Genomic DNA, 22,760 nt, shown 5'->3' on the forward strand with positions numbered 1-22,760 from the left:
CACATCTAAGTGGGACATCAGAGTTTTAAGACCAGTGGCCTGATACGCATCTGAAGTACGCCTCGCAGAGCCATCTTTAATAGGGTTAGGGCATACATTCCAGTCCATCCCCCCCAATCACCAAAGAGGAGGGAGAGAAAGCTTCCAGGATCGGCCCTAATCCCTTATAAAAGGCAGTCTGGCTTACATTGGGCCCATATACATTAACCAGCATAAACTGATCTCCATAGAGTTCACACTCCAATGCCAGATAGCAGACCTCTTAATCTTTTAGGGACTTGCTCACAGTGGGTGGCAGGGTTTTATTTATTAAAATACACAATCCCCTGCTTTTCGTGTTATAGGAGGAGTAAAACACCTGGCCTACCCACTGCCTCCGGAGCTTAGCGTGTTCATTATCAGACAAGTGTGTCTCCTGCAGGAGCGCGATATGAACTTGACATTTGGCATGATGATGTTGATCTCTAGACTAGCCATAGTCCCGATGTAATTGATAAGCCAGCATAGAAACGCTCATGCCCAAAAGAATCCCCCTCCATAGCCCCCACCACTACCTGGTACCCACCAACCAGCGAACACAGAAACTAGCACCCACCCACATTTTCACAACCCAGCATGGCAAGAAGCAAAGAATGCATACCACCCACAAACCACACAACTCTCCGCCTCCCACATCAGTCATAACCCAAATGTGACCTCCACCTGCTCCCCAAGCCCCCAAGCTACTAACCTATACCAGCAGATACAAAGAAAAAACTCTGAACCAGCTGCTACCCAGATTCCCAGCCCTCCCCCTTACTCCCCTACAATACCTCAGCAAATCCATTGGTGCATGCAGAAGTCTAACCCATATCCAGCCCCATAACCCAAATGCTTCAAAACTAGATGGAAAAAGTCCAGGGTGTACAGTTCTTATCAGTGTCCACCATCTCCAAACCACAACGGGAGGTTTCCACTTTTCAGACTTCCTTCCTCCGCAGCTTTGAATCGCCCAGGAAAGGATATTCAGGTGAACCGGCAGCACACATGCTACCACTCTCAAGGATGGAACCAGGTCATAGAGAATAAATGAACACAAAGCAAGGAGCAACCACTTGAAGTACCACCCCCCCCCCTCCCTACTCCAGTCTAAATCCAGCACTTCCTCCCAGTGCATCACCCGATAATCCCCCGGTGGGAGCATAACCCAGCAGGCCTCCTAATTCCACCCGAGACCCCGGCCCATTAACCCAAAGAGAGCCTGCAATACAATCAAAGCATCTACCTCCTTAGCAACCCTCTTGTCTCCTCCTATTTCTAATATAGAAAGAGAAAAAAAAAAGGATATTTCAGAGATGCCGAGGATTCTGTGCTTGGTACAGTCCAACTCCAGCAGCAAATAGATTCTGGAGAGAACACCGTCAACATATTAACCAGGGAGAAGTGTCAGCCTGCTGTTTCCCATTGTTCACTGATTTTTGGCCGATTATTCTTAGCTGGAATGGGCTCTCCCTTCTCAATTCGGCGAGGGCTACCCAGAGCCTCTCCTCTGGGCAAGATGGCTGCCTCCGCCTCTCTCCACCGACCTCTCTGGTGTCCCTGGACCAGCATGGGCGATTGCGTTCGCCATTCTTACACTGAGGTTACTTAGGGCGCGCGCGCGCCGCCCTCTCTTTTGAATACGTCATGGCGGGAACCTCGGGGGCGTCCCTACCTCCGGGTACTAGCCTCTGATCTCCAATCCAGCTACAAGTTAGCAAGGATTCCGCTCCAGCTAATTTTGACTTCCTTCAAAGACACCTGCTCTGAGTTCTCGCTCCTACAAACCCTCTGGGGTTACGTTGGCTACACTAGGGCATTCTAGGTACCGGCTCCTCGGGGGCCTTTTCGCTCCTACCTACCCTCCGGGGTTACGCTGTTCCAGGAAGGACACTCAAGGCACCCGCTCCTCGGGGGTCTTGCTTCGCTCCTATCTACTCTCCAGGTTTCCCGGCTTATCACGATCTTAGGTACCCGTTCCCCTGGGCCTTGCTCTCGCCTGCCTTCCTCCTGGGTTAACCTGCATCTACAGAGGATATCTTGGCTCCGGTGCTCCGGGTCTTGCATCATCTCTACCTCCGATCTGCGGAGGCCATCTCTTCTGCAGCTATCAGCCTTCGTGAGTACCTTCTCTCTTCAGTCTCTCTGCCTTGTCTCACCACAGAATAGATTCTCGGTGTTCTCCGCTCCGCGGACCACTACTGGAACTACCATCGCTGACTACGTCATCTGTGACTGGGTTCTTGGTCTACCCCGCTCCGCGGACCACTACCGGACCCTTCACTTCCAGCTTCTGGTGAGACCTTCTCTGCACTTGATACAACTCAGTGCCTGGGGTAAGCTTACGGTAATCATCAGAGACCTACTCCACTGGCTGAGGAACGCAGGCTGTCCTCGGGCTTTGCCAACTGCTGTATAATAAAGCTTCTATGCTCTCTGTGGTCATTACTGAAGAGTCAGCCTATTGCTGTATTTTCCCCATGGGGCCTCTCCCCATGGGAGGAGTCATCGATACAGCAACCAAGGGTCCACAGAAATGTCAAACATACAAGCGTGTTTAAAAGCACAGGGGTGACAAGGGAAAAAAAAAATCAATGGACTTGAAATGTCACCCTCAAAACATACAAATTGTTAAGCGCCATGCCATTTTTTATGACGTTTATGGCCAGGGAGACAAGAACACTTAGATTTTTGGTAGAAAGCATAATTTTTTATTATTCAGTATAAGTATTCTTTGGAGATGCTGATGCCATGCCTCTGACAAACTGACTACCAGTATCTCCTCGTATACAGGAAGTGATCCTTCTTTTATAGATAACATTCAATACTGAACAAGGGTAGAAGATTCTAGAGATTTGCGTGACTGCCCAACGAATCATTTACATAGGTTGTCATGTCAACAGCATGATGTGACTATCTCTGAACTGCCCTGATTAGATTTCCCAGGATGTGGGCCCATTTACCATGACTCTCGAGATAGTCCTTTGTTCTGTTAAAATCTTACTGGTCAAGGTAATTAACACATCTTTGGCTATGTTTATAGATACTCCTGAGAATAGTGCCTGAAGCTCCAGCAGTTGGTTTCTTCTTTGTATGACCTTATGAATAAGCATCATCTTGGAGTCAGCCTGTCCAGATGTCCTGAAAAACCTGCAAATCATTCTCAATAAATCAATTAGAGTTCATTCAACCCAGGCAGGTTAAGAAAACAGAGGACTCTGGGACATATTTTCCTTTCTCCATGTTGGTTTTCTGTTCAGGCACATATCAAAATACAGGAGGTGGGAGGAGTAAAGAACAAAATAAGTCCTTGTTTATGCAAAAGCACAGAAAAAGTGCCCGGGAAGAGCAGCAAGCTGAGGAAGAAAACCTGGAAAGCTATGTGCACAAACACTCACAGTCTGAGCAACACAGTTCCAGATTTGCAAGCCCTAATGGTGGAGGTGGACTTGGATGCTGTTGCTATCAAGAAGACATGGCTTATGGAGTCTCATGATTGGGATAACAGCAGCCATCCCAGGTTATAACTTGTTGAGGAAGGACAGAGATGGCAAAAAAGGGGGAGGAGTAGCTCGTTATGTCAAAAATAATATCATAGTAATTGAAATGCAGGGGGTGTGGGGGGACGGAAGAAAAGGTGTGGTGCTCCCATTTACACTGCTGTGGTCTATAGGCCTCCAAGTCAGACAGAAGAGCTGGACGGAGATTTGGCTGAAGACAACCAAAAAGGTGGGAAAGAAGGGAGACATGTTTGCTCTTTGGAGATTTTAATTACCGGATGTGGATTAGAGTATCCCTACTGTAAAATCTGCAAGGAGCAGGGAGATTGTGGATGCCTTTCAAGGAGCTCTGCCTAAGCAAATGTTGATGGAAGCCACGATCAGGAGGTGCAAGACTTGGCCTGGTGCTCACGGATGGAGATAATATCTCTAATGTCCAGGTAGGTGCCCGTCTGAGCACCAGTGATCATTGGACGGTATGGTCTGATATAGCAGCCAAGATGGAGAGAAGTCCTGGACTTCAGAAATGCAGAGTATGTTAAAATGGGGGAGTCTCTTCGGGAGGAGCTAAAAGGCTGGGAAAAGATGGGTCAAGTGGAACAACTGTGGGCTACAACAAAGTCGACAAAACAGTATGTGAGAAAAATATATAAAAGCAAGAGGAAAAGGAACCTGATCTGGTTCTCTAAAGAGGTGACTGAAAAAAATAAAGGCAAAAAGATCAGCATTCAAAAAGAGAAAGACAGGGAAGAATATCTAATGAAGCTGAAAGAGACATGAAAAGAAATCAGGAAGACAAAAACTCGAGCAGAAGAAAGGATTGTCAAGGAGGTAAAGTGAGGTGACAAAATATTTTTCAGATCTAGCAGGGAAAAGAGGAAAGCCAGAGATGGTATCCTAAGACTGAATGCAGGCAAGGATAATTGTGTGGAGAAAGATGAGGAAAAAAGCAGTTTGGTGCTCTCTAAAGAAGACCCAGGAGAAGGAGAATTGCTGGATGGGAGGGAGGTAGATAACCAATCCATTTATAGGAGAGAGTGTTTGGGTGAAACTAGCAAAACTGAAACTGGACAAGGCCATGGGGCCGGATGTGACATCCCAGGATAGTGAGGGAGCTCAGAGAAGTGCTGACGGGGTGCCCTGAGAGACCTAGTCAATAGATACTTGGAAACGGGAGTGGTGCCACGAGGCTGGAGAAGGGCAGTGGTGGTCCCGCTTCACAAAAATGATAAGAGGGGAAAGCCTGGGAACTACAGGGTGGCTAGCCTTACCTCGGGGGTGAAAAAACTGATGGAGATGCTTCTGAAGGAAAGGATAGAGAACTATGTGCAATGCAGTGGGCTGCATGATCCAAAGCAACATGGTTTTATCAGAGAAAGATCATGCCAGACAAACCTGACTGACTTTTTTAACTGAGTGACCAGAGAATTAGATAAGGACGAGCATCTGATATGATTTTTCTGGATTTCAGTAAAGTTTTTGATACTGTCCCGAAGGGGGAGGCTTATGAACAAATTGAGAAGCCTGGAAAAGGGTCCCAAAGTGATGGAATGGATCAGACACTGGTTAACTGAGGGATGACAGTGAGTAGCTTTAAATGGAACCTACTTTGAGGAGAGAAGTGTGATAAGTGGAGTGCCTCACGGGTTGGTTCAATATCTTTGTTAACGATATTGCAGAATGGTCAGAAGGAAAGATTTGTCTTTTTGCGGACGACACTAAAAAATCTGCAACAGAGTAAACGTAACTGAAGGAGTAGAGAAAATGAAAAGCAATCTGATTGCGTTTGAGGAACGGTTGAAGATTTGGCAGCTGAGATTCAATGCCAAGAAGTGCAAAGTCATGCGTTTGGGGGTGCAAAAATCCAAAGCGGTTGCACATGATAGGAGTGGGGTGGGGCGAAAGTCTGATGTGCATCGACAGGGAGATAGACCTTGGGTGTGTGTCACGGGCTTGGAAGAGAAGACCCTGGCACCGCTGACTGACAGGGCCAAGGCGCGGTACAGAATTGTGAGGCAGAGACATGGTCAGGCAGGCAAGGTCAAGGCAGGCGGAGTCCGTTCAGCAGCAGGAGACAAGCAAGGATCAGGGCAGGCAACCGAAGGAAGCAAGGGCAGGAACCAGGCTGGGTCCCAGCCAGGAACAGCCAAATGCAGGGGACTGAAGAATTCAGAACCTGTTACTCGGGTGCCTGCCCAGAGGAGTGAGCTTCCTTTTATGTTAGAGCGGGGCTGATGTCTTCAGTCCATGTCCCGGGAAATCCGAGGAGCGGTTGTCTAGGTTAGTGAGGCCCCGAAGGGTAGTAGGAAGCAAGAGACCCCCGAGGAGCGGGTGTCTAGAGCTTCTGCTGGAGCGAGGCCCTTAGCGATAGGAAGCGTCTAAGCTGGCAAAGTAGCGAAGTGAAGTCTTTGCTAACTCGTTTAGGTAGCGGAAGTGGAGGCTAGTTATACCCGGAGGTACTGACGTCATGCGGTGGGGCCACCCCATGAGGTTCCCGCCATGACGTGTATTTGAGCGTCAGAGATGTGCATGCTCGCGCCCTAGGAGGCCACGGGAGTGAGCATGGCAGATGGGGACGCCCATGCTGGTTGGAGAACGCCGAGGCCCGCAGCACTCGGCACTGGAGACAGCCATCTTGCCCAGAGAGAGAAAGGGGAGAAATAGAGGTAAGGCAGAGCGGTCGCAGCCGTCTGCGACCAATTGACACAACAGTTGAGTGTAAAATAAAGGGCTGAAGCATTCCCAAGTCCCTGGTTTGGATCTAGGAAATCTCCGAGCTTAGACAGACAGGGGAATATGAGGATTTGGTGCTCAAACTCCAGCAGGTGAAAGCCTCTGGCAGAGTTACATCATGACTACCGTATTTATATGGTGCTGGAGAAATACTGGACCTCACTGACTATTATCAAATGGCTGAAAATCTTATACCAAGGCATGGTATATGTATTAATTATGTTTATTTTACTTATGCCACGCCATGAATGATGGATAAAGTGGGAATAAATCCTTTAAAAATAAAATATAGTAAGGAGGTTAAGCAGTATGACTGCGTTGGGGATCCGCTTAGCTCTGTGCCTGACTGTGGCCGGACATGGCTGGTCTCTGATTCCCCCTGAGCTTCCTCTCTCATGAGGCGTACGACACCAAGCAAAATGTTACAGGGAGTCTGTCCTGCTCATGTACGGTAGGGTGCAGAGATAGGCTAAAAGCATTTGCCTGTGCAGACAATGTGCAGGAAGGAGGGAGAAGGCCACAGATCACGTGAGACGGACCTGTGACAGCACAGTAACAGATACCACTGGGCAGACCGAGTCAATCAAATAATAGTTCTTTTCCACTGACATTTCCTACTGAGAATGGCGGAAGCTGATAACTGCTGAGACACAGCAAGATTCCCTAGCATCGAAGGCTCATGTGAACGAGATAGATCTATGGCATGCCAGGTAGGAGATGGAAGCCCCCTCCTCGGTGAGACAGAGAACAGCGCTGAAGAAATCAGAACTTTGGTGGGGGGGGGGGGGGGCATCATTTTGGAAGGAGGGAGGCCAATGTCCAAAGACAGCACTGGCAGGGGGGCTCTTGCAAGGGTTATAGTCACCCTAAAATTTGCCTCAGTCCCCCACCCTCTACCCCTACCCCAACTCCTATATCCACCCTTCCCGTTTCCCTGCACAAAGGTCAAATGTGTTATTAGGGTTGGCACTGGTCTCATTGCTCCCTCTCCTGCTCCCTGTGGCGGCAGCAGCAGGCAGGCAGGCAGTGAGGGCACTCACAGGCTCTGCCCCCTTCTGGCTTATTTATTTATTTATTTATTGTTTTTTATATACCGCCGCTCATCAAAGATATCGCATCGGTGTACAGAGAACAAGAACATACGCCGGAGCGTTATACATTAAACAAGTAAATAACAAATGAAGCTTTATACATTAAACAAGTAAAAAATAAATGAAGCGTTATACCTTAGATAAAAAACAGATGAAGGTAACAAATTAAAAAATTAAATTGGAGGATAACATGGGAAAACTAATATCAAATTAAATATCATTTGGAAGGGAGTGGTAAAGGGTGGTGTGGTAACTTATAAATAGCATATGGAAGGAGAGAAGGAGAACAAATAAGGTAGAGACTAAATAAGGTATGTCAAAGATACAAGGTAGTTATATGGAACGAGAAGGTAATAGGGCATGATAGGAGAATAGGTATTAGGTGTAGGTGGGAAGGGCAGAAAGTGGGTGTAAAAGAACGTGTGGATATCATGTATAGGCTTGAGTGAATAGCCATGTTTTGAGTTTTTGTTTGAATATCTTAGGAGACAATTCAAGACATAATTCAGTGGGCATAGTATTCCATAGCGTGGGGCCAGCTAGGGAAAGGGCTCGAGCCTTGGTAGATGCATAATTAAATAGTTTGGGAGAGGGGGTCCGTAAAGCGGCGAGGTATGGATTTCTGGTCGGTCTGTTAGATGTATGAAATTGTAATGAGTTAGTAAACCATTTCATTTCAGGATTGTGAAGGGCTTTATGGATGAGTGACAGTGTCTTGTATTGTATGCGAGAGTGAATAGGGAGCCAATGTAACTCTTTTAAAACAGGGGTAATATGTTCCTTTGAACCAGTGTTGGTGAGGATACGAGCTGCTGTATGTGCTGCAGATGGGGGCATGTTGGCATGTGTTGGCTCAGCCCCCACGAGGACTGTGGGAAGAGGGGGGGGGGGAGGGAGTGGGAACAATGAGGTCTATAGGGGAGAGGGGTTGAGAGGAAGAGATGGGTTCTGTGTGGTTTGGGGTGAGAGAGGAAGTGATGAAGTCTTCAGGAGGAGGTGATAGGCAGAGTTGGTGGTGGGGGGAGAAGGAGTAGTGAGGTCCAGGGAACAGCCCTCACCCCCACCGGTTTTCCGGACTGGCCATCTGAGCCCTAGAGGCTAGTATCGCTCTTGTTGACATTTGTAAATGGGAGAATACAATGGACATCTGGAAGCAGTCAGTGATTAGATGGAAAAATGTCAAGCTGTCATACAAATTATTAAGAATGTTTTCCTTTCCCAGTTTTCACTTAAGTGACTTTTTTTCTCCCCAGTAGAGTGGGTAATAGCAAAACTCTCATCATTTCTCCATATGCTTTGGGGAAAGGGTTTAATCCTCATTACGATACTTTTATGTACTTCCCAGGTGAGAGTGGGGGCTGGACATAAAGAACCCAGAATTTGGTTCTAGCCCCATTTTTTTATTTGATAGGAGAGAAATCCCAATCCTTGGTCTCTGCTGATTAAGAGTTGGTCCCCGTCTGGGGGCAGGAGAATCTCTCAAGAGATTTGCAGAACAACTCAGCTACTTCCCTTTTCCCTTGTATGTGCTGAAAACAATCGGGTTATTGAACAAATGGAACATGTATGTAGAGCAGAACTAAAATCCCTGTCCCAGAAACATTGTACCAGCTCATTTCAGAAAGGAAATATTTTAAGCCTCCCATGCTGGTAAATTTCCCAGAGGATCTACACAGTAGTGCCTTAAAAATCTCGGTACTAAAAGGACCAGAAAGCAGTCAGGGACCTGAATTATCATGGCAATCAGTGTGTGGAGAAATATAAACTACAGGGGGGTGTCCTGTACAGGAACAGCAGAGTTGACAAGACATAGGGATGTGTCAGTTTTCTTTTCTAATTATCATGCAGGTGACTGGTTTATTTGTTTATGCTACTTCTAATCAACCTGTTAATTAACCTGTTCATAAGCTTCAGTGCACCAATTTACATTGTACACAATAAATATACACAAACAGTTTAATTTGTAAACAAACATTTTCAGAGTAGATCTGAGGTGCATTAGCAGAGCTGTGTGTGCAGGGGGTCTCAGTATTGGAACAGCAAGGGGTGCTGCAGGGCAGGAGTGAGGTGCATTAGCAGATCTCAGGGTAGAGGGGGAGTCTCGGTACTGAAATAGCAGGGGGTGCTGCAGGGCAGGAGAGAGGTGCATTAGCAGATCTCGGGATAGCGGGGTCTCGGTATGGAATAGCAGGGGGTGCTGCAGGGCAGGAGTGAGGTGCATTGGCAGAGCTCAGTATTTATGGAGGGTCTCTCCTGGAATAGCAAAGGATGCTGCAGAGCAGGAGAGAGGTGCATTGGCAAAGCTCAGTGTGTGTGTGTATGTGTAGGGTCTCTCCTGGAATAGCAGAGGATGCTGCAGGGCAGGAGTGAAGTGCATTAGCAGATCTCAGGGTAGAGGGGGCTCTCGGTGCTGGAATAGCAGGGGGTGCTGCAGGGCAGGAGAGAGGTGCATTAGCAGACTTGGAGTAGAGGGGGGGTCTCAGTACTGGAATAGCAGGAGGTGCTGCAGGGCAGGAGTGAGGTGCATTGGCAGAGCTGTATGTGCAAGTCTTCAGTACTGACATACTGGGAAGTTCACCCTTTAAAAGAACCATTTTTCTGCCTGCATATCACAGCCCTCCCTCAGTGTACTATTAATACATGCCCTTTATAAACACTGTGGTACTTCTGAGACGCCTCTTGCCTGCTGGTGCTTTGGGCTGTTCTCTACATCATTACTTGTTGCTCATCTTTTCCAGTGCTCCCTCTCTTTCTGCCTCTCTCTGTCTCCCATTCAGTCTCTTTCTGACTTTTCCGCTTGGTTTATCTTTGTTTCTCTCTCGCTCACTTACTGTGGAACAGATTTTTTGTGGGAGTTCTGCAGTTTCCTTTCTGCCCGTGGGCAGCAGGTGGGCCTGTTCCAGAGAGTCCGCAGGCTCTGCCAAAGGACCGGGGATGTCTGCATGGTGTGGGAAGCATACAGCCTATCATGCCGCCCTTGTGCTAACATTGGTTCTGATGCTTAGCTGAGTTGTACAACCAAAGAGAGGTCTAGAGATGTCATGCAGACTTTCACAGAATCAATAATTTTGTTTGTAAGACTTCCTGTTCTAAAAACTAACAGAACTTTCCAGCTTTTGAAACTTCTGCCCACTGGTTCCACAAAATTGTCTGGCTTCCAAAACTTCTCCCATCTGTTCCAAAATATCAACTTTCTGTATCTCCACTCCTCGTCTTAAAAGAACTTTCCAGAACTTCGCTCCCTGTCCTAAAGAGCATCCCAGTTGCCAGAACTTGTCCTTCCTGATACAACAAACTTTCTGGAACGTCTGGTACTCCTCGCCCATGTTCTAAAGAACCTTCTAGAATGTCCTGGTTTTAAATACATTATAATTCTCATTATTCATTCCATCTGTTCTAAAAAAAAAACAACTTTCCGGAACTTCTGGAACTCCTCTCCCATATTCTAAAGAACCTTCTAAAACTCTCTCCTTTCTAAAATAAACTTTCCAGCTCTTGAAAATCCTGACCTTGTTCTAAGGAACTTTCCAGCTCCTAAACTTCTTCCATTATATTCTAAAGAACTTTCTTATTCTTGAATCTCTTCTTCCTTGTTCTACAGAACTTTCCAGACCCCATAACCAGAATGCTAAGCGAATGGGGAAACCAGGAATGGATCATCCGGTTCCCCGTGACATGGAGCCAAGTCACCATGAAGATGTATTATCTCATAACAACACTTCAGAGAAATTTCTCGAGACTTACTAATGACTGGCAGTTGGTCCCCCCGGGACTGGAAATGGTAGTGATGGTGCCACTCGGGGCTAAGGTGAAGGTGCTGCCCGTGGACATTCTGGATAAAGAGAAGGAAAGCCCAAGCAACCAGGTAGGTCCCCAGCTGCCGCCACATGGCACAGGAGCTGCAGAAATGCAGAAGAAGAAAAAAAACCAAAAAACTTCAGCTTTAGAGAAATTACTTTTAGGGAAGGCTGTGACTTTCAAATAAACTGTACTGGGGGAAGGGGGATTCTGTGACTAAAGTTTAGGGGGCTGATGCAATAAAAATGCTCCGAAAGCAGGCGCTGAGTGTTCAGTGCCCGCTTTCCTAATGCGTGCCCAGGCACCTCTCCTGGGGGCGCCTTGCAATATTTAAATTAGGGGGTCACACTGCCAAGGAGGCGCCAGGGTCGATTGCGCGCTCCTAGCACCTCCTTGGCAGCTGGCGCCCAGGAGAGGTCGGATGTCCACGGGTTACGAAAACGGACACTGAATTTATCAGTGTCCATTTTCCTAACCAGCACATAGCCATGGGTTAGGGAAACGAACACTGGTTAACTGAGGGTCCATTTCCCTAACCTGACCACTGGCACTCTTTTTTTTTTTGTTTGTTTAATTTTTCTTTTCTTTTTTTTTAAATCTTTTCAACTTTTCGTTCCTCTGACTTAATATCGCCACAATATTATCGCCACAATATTATCACCACAATAAAAAAATATTAAAAGCAGTATTTTCTGCTTTTCTATACAACTTTTTGGGGTGCTCAGAAATTAACGCCTGCTCTGGGCAGGTGTTAATTTCTGAGCATAAAAATGTGCGGATTGGATGCACTTTTTTTTTGCATGTGGGGTGAACAACGAATAGCTTCATCGATGTGCATTTGCATGTGATGAACACTATTAGTTTTGTGGCGCGTTGGACGTGCGTTGTGGAGGCATAAGGGGCTGTGGACATGCGTGCGGCCAACTGCAGGTTAAACACTTAAAACTAGGGGCAGATGCAAATGTTTTGCCCCTAGGTTTTTACCAAAGTCTGTGAGACCTGTGACTTTTAGTTGCTGACCGTTAGAGAAATCTGATTTGTAGGGCCTGAGATTTTTAAAGAAGTCTGTGACTAGGGAAATCCTGTTACTTCCAGCAGCCAACCTGTGACCTTTACAACAATCTGTGTCTCAGGAACAGCCGTGACTTTTTGAGAAATAAGATGTGAGGTTGTTCCTTTAAGAGGAGTCTGTGACTGGGAGAGCACATGACTTATTAAGATGCCTCTACAATTTATTGTCAGCAGAAAAAATCAGATCACCAGCAAAAACTAAACTAAAATAAAATAGAAAATGCATATCCCCCAACATAGGTCTGAATGCATTAGGAAGGTACAAATCCATGCTAGAAATCATTCCCAAAGGGTTAATATTCTCCTGTGCTGTTCCCTCCTCACACCTATCCTGTCTGAAAGTCTCAGGAGCTGTTTATAAAAAGCAGGTGTGACAAAATCTTGTGGGGTTTTTTTTATAAGCAAGTGGGAGTGACAAGTGCTGGATATGTTAATAGGATGTGTCAGCGCTCTGGGAACTGACACCTGGAGAGAGAAGGCAGTTCCACTCAGGGACAGCTGGGTGTTATTTAAACATACATTACAAAAACGTAACAAGGTATTTAAAAATAATATAGCATATGTGTATTGGGGACAGTGAAGGGAGTGGGAGTATTATCTTTAAGAAAATGCTACACAGTATAATTTGGGCATGGGGGACAATGAGGGGAGCAACTGTTTTATCACAGGCACTGCCCCCAGCACAGAAGAGCTACAGCGAGGGGGGAGGGGAGGGCAGGCAGCAGTGCAAGCTTCATACACACACACACACACACTGCCCCACCACAGACCAGATACTACACAGGGGTGTGGGGCGGCAGCAGCAGTGCAAGCCATACACTGCCCCAGTACAGAATAGGGTCAGCAAGGGCACCTGAAATGAAAATCCTTTTTTAAAATGTATTTTTAGGTATAAAAAATTTGAAAGGGCTGAAGCAGATCCCCTTAAGTTAACCCTTCAATGACTGTGTTGTCCCCACCTCTTTGTTCCCCCCCCAAAAAAAAAATACGTATTGGAATTAACTACTCTATTTATTTCTCTACCACCTTTTCCCTCAAAAGTCACCAGAAGTTTGAATGGGTGGGGTTGCAGGCGTAAAGGCTTTAGCAGTGAAGAGGGTGACTGGCTTTTGTGAATTTGTTTTTATATTTTTATAGCTGTTTTTATTGTAAACTGCTCTGGTAGTTTTGCTTAGGGTGTGATATAACAAATTCTAAAATAAATAAAGTTTAAAGATTCCGAAAGTCAAGAGATTCTATACATAGATGTACTCACATTCACATATCTATCTACACATATGAATACCTGTCTATAAACATATGCATGTTTATATCTGTGTGTGTGTGTGTGTATATGAATACACACACACACCAAGTTATGACATCTTATATGTGCAACAGTGTCTTCCATTGATGTAGAGATCACATGACCCAAGATAAACAAAAAGTCCCCTCTTTAGAGGTCTATAGTCCTCAGGTAGGCAATAGTGGATTGATGACATCATCAAAGTTGCTAGGGCAAATAAATACAGATATTGCCAGCCTATAACAAAAAAAGCTGGCACCTGTTAGCCTGGTAATTCTCTGGCAGTTACTAACCCCCCCTTTTCTAGTCAATTTCCCACTGGGATGCACGTTCAGCAGATATAGACCAACTTTCTCTAGGCGCATATAATGCAGACTCACCCCGTTCCTGGGCAGGGAGAAAGTTCCTCACAGCTCCCTCAATCCGTGCAGAAAGAAGGCGAGAGAGAGCCGCGGGGAGCGCATTTATGACGGGGGGGGATCACGAACCTGGGCAAGGGAAATTAATCCGAGGGCTGACGGAGGCCAGGGGAGCAGCCGCGGGAAGTTCCTGCCGGGTCCGGCTTGACTTTGCTGTGCGCGGGGAGCCCCTCGCCTCGCCGGCTCCTCCGCCTCAAGGGGAACGAGCGAGAGGGGGAGAGAGAAAAGGGCTGCCAGCCCTTCCAAGTTGTGCCCTTATCGCGGGGATCTCTTGCTTTCCCGCCCCCCGAGGACTCTGCTCTTCTGCTTTCTGGCTCTGCAGGATTGCCGACTGCCGGCTCTCCTCCCGCCTCCAGAGAGAGAGAGAGCGAGAAAGACTCTCTCACTTTAAGGTCCTTCCTCTCGCTCCATCTCCCTTGCTGAATCTTTCCAGCCCTCTTTCCTTTTTTTCTCTGTGGTTTTTTTTTTTTTTTATCTTTCCCCTCCTCTTACCTTATGCTGTTCCCTCTTCATGTCTTTCTTCCAGTTTCTATGGATAGGTCTTCCCCTCCCCCTCCATATGTCTCTGTCTCTCTGTTTTCTTCTCCCTTACTCTCTGTCTCCCTCTCTATCTCTTCTCTGTCTTCCATGTCACTGGTCTCTTTCCTTGTTTCGCCCTCTGTTTAGGTCTCTTCCTCTATGCTTTTCTGTATCTCCATCTCCTTTCTGGTGTCTCTCGCCCTTGTATTTATTTTTCTCATGTCTTCCTGTTCTCTGCCTCATCTATTTCCTCCTCTGTCTTTCCTTCCCTCTTCCTTTATCTTCTTTCTCTATTTCTCCTCATGTACCATTTTCAGTCTCCTTCTCTCTGATACTTATCAATATTCATGCTAGAGACTACTCATATTGTGCTTTTGTAAATACTTTAAATTTGTTTTTATTAAAAGATTTTTGCAAGATTGTGTCTGTGTTTCCTATCCTCCTCTGCTTTTGCTCCACGCTCCTTTCTCATAGTGCCCTCTTTAAAATGGGATCCTGAATCTCCTCCTGAATACCCTGACCCCTCCTCTCCCCTGATTCTAATAGAGGAAGCTCTAGCCAGGGAAGGGGATGCACTCGTCAGGAACCAGGCCCAGAATTCTCCCTAGCTCCTTTGGCTTTCCCTCTCGCTGCTGCTGCTCTTGCTCCCTCCTCCCCGTGTTCACCAGTTGGAGAGAAAAAAAAATTGGATTCTCAAAATATTATCATACAATCCTAGCAGGAAAAGACATCAGGAGATCCACCAGCATCATAGTACAACAGGGCTGAGCAAATATCTGAATGAGATCTAAACTCAAGAACTGACAGCTGAAGGATCTGAATTTTTCCTTAATTTTTGCAGTTTTACAAAGACAGCCATATAGTAGACATTAGGAGATAAGGACCATTTGGCCTACTTAGTCTGCCAGTTGCTCCACCCACACTGCTGTAGCTAAGGATATTTCCCAGCTGTTAGCCTTACAAACTTAACCGCCTACACTACTCAAGTTCTGCTCATTACCGTTCCTTGCCCTTATTCCCACTTCCTGCACTAAGGCTTTCTCGCCGCTGTCAGCTGTACAGACTTGAACACCCATAGAAGACTGTTCCTTATCCTTTATGTCCTCATAGCCAAGTCAATCTACAACCCATGCTATGCAACCTGACTTCCAATTATGTATTTATTTATTTATTTATTTGGAGTTTTTTATATACTGAGGTTTAGCGAAAGCCTTCACCCCGGTTTACATTGGAACGAACAATTATACATAGAACATGTCGTATAACACAAATTTATGCATATAACAAGTCATGGAACAGGTTGTAACAGGTTATAACTAAAACCAATTAACGGGAACGAAAGTGAAACAAGGAAGGTAGATAATAACTAAGGCTCATGTACAAATATGTATTAGGTAGGTAACATATTATGAAAGAGGCCGGGAGGAGAAGGGGTAGGAGGCAAGGGATGGGCATGGGGTAGGAGGCAAGGGGTAGGAGGCGAGGGGTAGGAGGCAAGAGGAGAAGAAGGGGGTAAAGACAAAGGAAAAGAGAGGTAGGGAGAAGAGGGGATGGCCTATGGCATCACGACTGTAATTAGTCTATGCCATCACTGAAAGTCTGGCTGAAGATCCAAGTTTTCAGTTCTTTTTTGAATGATTTGCTTTCGCTGATTGAGGTGAGGTAGTGTGGTAGGGCATTCCATAGGTTTGGCCCCGCTATGGAGAGAGCTCTATTTCTGGTATTTGTAAGCTTCGCCGTGGGGTATGCGGGTACGACAAGTAGTAGTTTGCCGGCAGCTCTGGTGTTCCGTTGAGGTTTGTGTGGATGGAACATTTTACTAATTGAGGAGTTGTCCGTATTGTGTACTGCATTATGAATGATCGTCAGGGTTTTGTATTCTATTCTCTGTATGATTGGTAGCCAGTGTAGACTTCTTAGTACAGGGGTGATGTGATCAGATTTTTTTTTTCCGGTCAGAACTCTAGCAGCAGCATTTTGCAGTAATTGTAGTGGTTTTATAGTGGATTTAGGAAGACCTAATAGCATCGAGTTGCAGTAATCAAGGCTGCTGAAGATCAGGGATTGTAGTACCGTTCGGAATTCCTGTTGGTGGAGGAGCGGTTTTAGGTGTTTTAGTACATGAAGTTTATAGAATCCTTCTTTGGTTTTGGTTGCTATGTTTGTTTTTAGGTTGAGATCTTTGTCGATCCATACGCCGAGGTCCTTCGTTGAGTTTTTTAGTGGGATGGAGATGTTGTCGATTAGAAGAGAGTTATGGGAGATGGTTTGGTCCGAGATGTTTCTTCCAATGAGGATGCATTCGGTTTTATTCATGTTTAGGCATAGTTTTAGCTTGTTAAGCATGTTTCTAATTGTGGTCAGGTGTTTGGCTGCTGTGCGGAGAGCGTCTTCTAGTGAGTTGGTGACAGGGATGATGAACTGGATGTCATCGGCGTACAGATAGAAAGTTATTCCAAGACTGGAGATGAGGTGGCAGAGAGGGATTAAGTAGATGTTGAAGAGGGTGGCCGATAGAGCAGATCCTTGTGGTACACCGGTATCTAGAGGGAGGGGTTTTGATGAGTTGTTGTTCATGGTGACCTTGAAGGATCTGTTGTTTAGGTAAGAGGTAAACCATTTGAGGGTGGTGCCGGAGAGTCCGATGTTTGAGAGACTTGATAGAAGGATTTTGTGATCTACGGTATCGAATGCCGCAGATAGGTCTAGGAGTATTAGGAGGTGATTTATCTTGTCAGCACTTCTTAGAATTTCGTTTGATAGGTTGGCGAGTAGTGTTTCCGTACTGTGGTTTTTTCTAAATCCATGTTGAGTCATGTGTAGGATACTGTTGATTTCAAGGTGTTCGTTTAGTTGGGATAAAGCAGCTTTCTCCGTCATTTTGGCCAGTAGGGGTAGATTGGAGATGGGGCGGTAGTTATTCGGGTCTGTGGGGTCTAGGTTCTTCTTTTTTAGTATGGGAGTGATGGTTGCTGATTTGAGTTTGGTTGGGAGCTCGCCTTCTTCGAGTGATTTGTTAACGATGGCGGCTAAGGTAGGGGCGATGATATGAGCCATTTCTTTGAGGTTCCATGTTGGGATAGTGTCGAGTTCATGACGCGCAGGATTGATTTTTTTTAGCATTTTTTTAGCTTCAGTGTTGGAGACTGGGTTGAATTGCGACCACTGGGATATATTCTTAGATTCGAAACGGTCGTCTGCGGTTGTAGATTTGTTGAAAGAGCTTACTAGACTGTTGATTTTGTCTTTGAAGAACAGGGCAAGGTCTTGGGTTATGTTGCTATCATTGGGTGTGTGGGTGGTGGTGTTTTTGTCCTCTGTGAGGTTTTTTACAATGTTGAATAAGGCATTTGAATTGTTAGAAGAGTTTTTAATCTTTTGGCTGTAGTAGTTTCTTTTCGTGGTCGAAAATGTGCTCTTATAGATGGCAAGGTGAGTGCGGTATCTTTGTTGGTTAGTTGGGGACATCGATTTTCTCCATTCTTTTTCCTGTCTTCTGAGGTTTGTTTTCATCGATCTTAGGTTGGAGTCAAACCACGGGTTGTTTTTGTCGTTTTTTTAGTTTTCGCTGTCTAGTTTTCTCTGGGTTTATATTGTTAGCTGTTAGTTTGGTTAGATGGTGCCATGATTGAATCGCTCTATTGGTGCAGGAGAGGTCTAGGTTTGAGAGTTGTTTTCCTAGTTCTTTTTGTAGTGTGTCAGGATGAAAATGGGGTCTGAATTTGAAAGAAGTAGGGATGTTTGCTTTAGTCGAGTTTCTGGTTTGTAGTTGAGTTTTACAGTGAATGAGGAAGTGGTCAGACCAGGGGACTGGGTTGGCTGAGGTGTAGGTATATGAGAAGTGGTGGCTGGTGAATATTAGGTCTAGAGTATGTCCAGCTTTGTGAGTGGGGGTGTTCACTTGTTGAGTCATGTTGAAGCTGGATAGCATGTCCAGTAGGGTTTGGCAGCTTTGAGATTTGTTGTTGATGTCAGTGTGGAGGTTGAAGTCGCCAAGTATTATTGTAGGTTTTTTTGTGCTGATGTTGGTAGTTAGGTATTCCAGGAGAGGGGACAGGTCATTTTCTAGTAGGTTTGGAGGGCAATTACTGTATATCTGTATATTACTGTATATTTTTATTATATATATATATATATATATATATATATATATATATATATATAGCAATCAAAAAACTATTGGCAATATCGTCTCTACCAGTGCTATGAGAAACATATATCAAAAAAAAACCCTTACATTAACAAATGTATGGGAAACAACTAGCACTTATGTGAATTCAAAAAATATTTCAAAATGATTTATTACTGATAAAGAATCATTACTTTATTTAATAAGTTAATCACCTATCATCATTACATACATTAAATTTTCACATGTCACAAAAAGTACATACACATTAAAATTAGCATAGAGTCCTCTAAAGTATATCCCTCAATGCTCACCTACTTCTTACCTCAATCTTACCCTAAACGGACCTTGTACAGCCTAATCCCATTGATGTTAACTTAGATCTTTGTTGATGAATACACCTCTTACATCAAGAACCTCATGTATAAATCTTAAATAATAACCATATATGTTTCCAAAAATCATAAATCCTAGGTGTATTGCATTCATCCAGTTCTTTAATCCATCCCGACAAGGGCCTCGTTTCGCCACTGCTGGCTTCTTCAGGGGAATACTCTTTTTCTAAAGACCCAACATCAACAGTTACCCATGGCTCCCACCTCGTGTCTACAATACATAAAACAGTATTACAGAAAACCAAAAAATTTTTTACAAAACAAACACAACTCATACTAAAATATATTTATGCCCAATTTATCAAAGTTGTCCAATTAAATTTAACTTATTTAAAACATTGCATATATTAATATAAAGTGCCTGAATAGTAATAAATCAACTCTGTGATTTATAAAAACGTATCCTAAGTCCCACTCCTACCTAAAATTGAAGGAGCGGACTCAGACACAACACACTCAATTCACTCCAGCTCAATGGCTCCCGTTGTTTATCATGAAAAACTCCCGAATATGAGTGTGATCCTAAAAATTGGTTCAAACAAAAAAATCTTTAGTATTAAGCCTTCACTATGAACAATGTTTTAACAAAAACTCACAAAAATTGATTAAATATATTTTACGTCAGGTGTAGTCTTGAGATACTCCCATACTGAAACCAATGTAGTTTTACCTCTTCACTCTGTTAGAAACCCGACTCCCTTGGTATAAACCAGGAGTTTCACTGCCTGGCTCCCGACTCCCTTCGTATGAGCCAGGAGTTTCACTTCCTGGATCTCCTCCTCCTTCACCACACCTATAAAGACCATAAAATTTATAACCATGCTTTTTGAGGGGTCACTACCCTCAATATACAAAACTTTATATAAGATTATACCTTTTTCACATAATCAGTGCTTTCAAAAATGGAGTCGCCATACCGTCAAACTTCAATCTTACTCCTTAAATTGCACGATGAGCAATATATATCCTCTTGAATATGTTCAAACGCTTGCCCAAACTTTCTCGCACGCTATTTTCTAGTCCAGATGTAAAACAAGAACCAAATGAACACCCTCAACCACTGTGTTACAATGAGCCTCACCATGATACAACAAAAGCGACAACGCTCACCTTTTCCGGTTTTTCCACCATGCGTATCTCCTCAGCGTCTCCCACTGGGGCTTGTACCACCTAACCTGCCCTTTTATACTCCTCCTCTTAATCTTAAAGCGACCAATCCACACACACCTTAAACCACCATACGTATCACCTCAGAGTCTCATAAAAAGGCTCATACCTCCAAACTAACCTATTATACTCCTCCTCTCCACATTAAAACAACCAAACCACTCCCACACGTTAACATCCATCCGAGCAAAACACTCCCACCTAAAACCACCATACGTATCGCCTCAAAGTCTTATAAAGGGGCTTATACCTCCAAACTATCCTATTATGCTCCTCCTCTCCACATTAAAGCGACCAAACCACTCCTACACTCTAACACCCATCCAATCAAAACACTCCTACCACATTTCTGCAGAACGTTCATATATTTCAACCCCTGCCCAACCCCCTCCCTCAGTCAGACCCTTTATGGCTAGCTCCTATTGCTCTTCTTCTTAAGCTTACCCACGGTATTAACATCCAGCCTGATTATATAAAAAATTATATCTACACCCTGTCAATAAACTATGACCACCATGTAAAACCTTCCATTTAAATACCGAGTCAAACTCAATGCATAGCTTATTCACAAGTGTAAAAAAAATTTTTTGCCTTTTCAAACGACAAATATATTACTCAAGCCAACATTATAAACCAATGAACTTCGATTTGCCCCTATTCCTATCTTATCTCAACAAAGACCTAAGTTAACATCAATGGGATTAGGCTGTACAAGGTCCGTTTAGGGTAAGATCGAGGTAAGAAGTAGGTGAGCATTGAGGGATATACTTTAGAGGACTCTATGCTAATTTTAATGTGTATGTACTTTTTGTGACATGTGAAAATTTAATGTGTGTAATGATGATAGGTGATTAACTTATTAAATAAAGTAATGATTCTTTATCAGTAATAAATCATTTTGAAATATTTTTTGAATTCACATAAGTGCTAGTTGTTTCCCATACATTTGTTAATGTAAGGGGTTTTTTTTTATATATATATATATATATATAATTACTGTATATCTGAGAATTGGTGCCAGTGTGTGCTGCCTGATCTTCTCTCTTTTTGGGAGCTTGATATATCTGTGCCAACACTCTGCAATTCTGCTTTGTTTTTTCATCTCCACCCCCCCCCCCCCCCCCAATACTATTCAGGGTGGATGAGCATATAAGTTTCTACACATAGACCAAGCACCCAAGCCCCCAATTTCTGTTACCTAACTCCTAACCTCTCCTCAGCTTTGCTCTTTTCACTGCACTCTGTGTGTCTGTTCCAAGCATGGTTAAGAACATAAGAACATAAGAAATTGCCATGCTGGGTCAGACCAAGGGTCCATCAAGCCCAGCATCCTGTTTCCAACAGAGGCCAAACCAGGCCACAAGAACCTAGCAATTACCTAAACACTAAGATGATCCCATGCTACTGATGCAATTAATAGCAGAGGCCATTCCCTAAGTCAACTTGATTAATAGCAGTTAATGGACTTCTCCTTCAAGAACTTATCCAAACTTTTTTTTAAACCCAGCTACACTAACAGCACTAACCACATCCTCTGGCAATAAATTCCAGAGCTTAATTGTGCGATGAGTGAAAAAGAATTTTCTCCAATTAGTTTTAAATGTGCTACTTGCTAACTTCATGAAATGCCCCCTAGTCCTTCTATTACTCGAAAGTGTAAATAACCGATTCACATCTACTCGTTCAAGAACTCTCATGATCTTATAGATCTCTATCATATCCCCCCTCAGCCATCTCTTCTCCAAGCTGAACAGCCCTAACCTCCTTAACCTTTCCTCATAGGGGAGCTGTTCCATCCCCTTTATCATTTTGGTTGCCCTTCTCTGTACCTTCTCCATCGCAACTATATCTTTTTTGAGATGTGGCGACCAGAATTGTACACAGTATTCAAGATGTAGTCTCAGCATGGAGCGATACAGAGGCATTATGACATCCTCCGTTTCCTTCTACCTTTGCTGCTAGGCTATGCCAGGTAGGGATGTGAATCGTTTTTTGACGATTTAAAATATCGTCCGATATATTTTAAATCGTCAAAAATCGTTAGAGCCGCGATACAATAACAATTCCCCCGATTTATCGTCAAAAAATCGTAAATCGGGGGAAGGGGGAGGGGAAGGGGGAGGGCGGGAAAACCGGCACACTAAAACAACCCTAAAACCCACCCGACCCTTTAAAATAAATCCCCCACCCTCCCGAACCCCCCCAAAATGCCTTAAATTACCTGAGGTCCAGAGGAAGGGTCCCGGTGTGATCTTTTACTCTCGGACCTCCGTGCGTTGTAGAAATGGCGCCGGCGCTACCTTTGACCTGTCATATGACAGGTCAAAGGTAGTGCCGGCGCCATTTTGTTTTTTTGTCCCCCGACGTCAGGAGCGTAGGAGATCGCTCCCGGACCCCCGCTGGATCCCCAGGGACTTTTGGCCAGCTTGGGGGGCCTCCTGACCCCCACAAGACTTGCCAAAAGTCCAGCGGGGTCCGGAACGACCTCCTGCAGTCGAATCATGTTGCCGTACGGTCGGCGCCATTTACTGTTTTTGTTTTCACCTCCTCTTCTGTAAGAGCATTCCAGGCGTCCACCATCCTATCCGTGAAGAAATATTTCCTGATTTTGGTTCTGGGTCATCCCCCCTGGAGT

At 44.7% G+C, this 22,760-nt stretch overlaps 1 protein-coding gene across 2 annotated transcripts in view; it reads right to left on the reverse strand.

The window, feature by feature from the left end:
* The window catches only part of LOC115096540 (chemokine-like protein TAFA-1), a 56,690-nt gene extending 42,418 nt beyond the window's left edge, over positions 1 to 14,272 (reverse strand). The window contains exons 1-2 of one of the 2 annotated variants that reach the window (XM_029611295.1): positions 13,985 to 14,272; positions 11,087 to 11,241 (exon numbers count right to left, since the gene is read on the reverse strand). In XM_029611295.1, coding sequence (XP_029467155.1) covers positions 11,087 to 11,231 — 145 coding nt within the window. In that variant the 5' untranslated portion in view covers positions 11,232 to 11,241; positions 13,985 to 14,272. Of the gene's footprint in view, positions 1 to 11,086; positions 11,242 to 13,876 lie in introns of both variants that reach the window. The other variant, XM_029611283.1, reaches the window with a different exon arrangement.
* Between the last annotated feature and the right edge of the window lie 8,488 nt (positions 14,273 to 22,760).

This window comes from Rhinatrema bivittatum, chromosome 1, assembly GCF_901001135.1.
Source record: "Rhinatrema bivittatum chromosome 1, aRhiBiv1.1, whole genome shotgun sequence".
NCBI lineage: Eukaryota > Metazoa > Chordata > Amphibia > Gymnophiona > Rhinatrematidae > Rhinatrema > Rhinatrema bivittatum.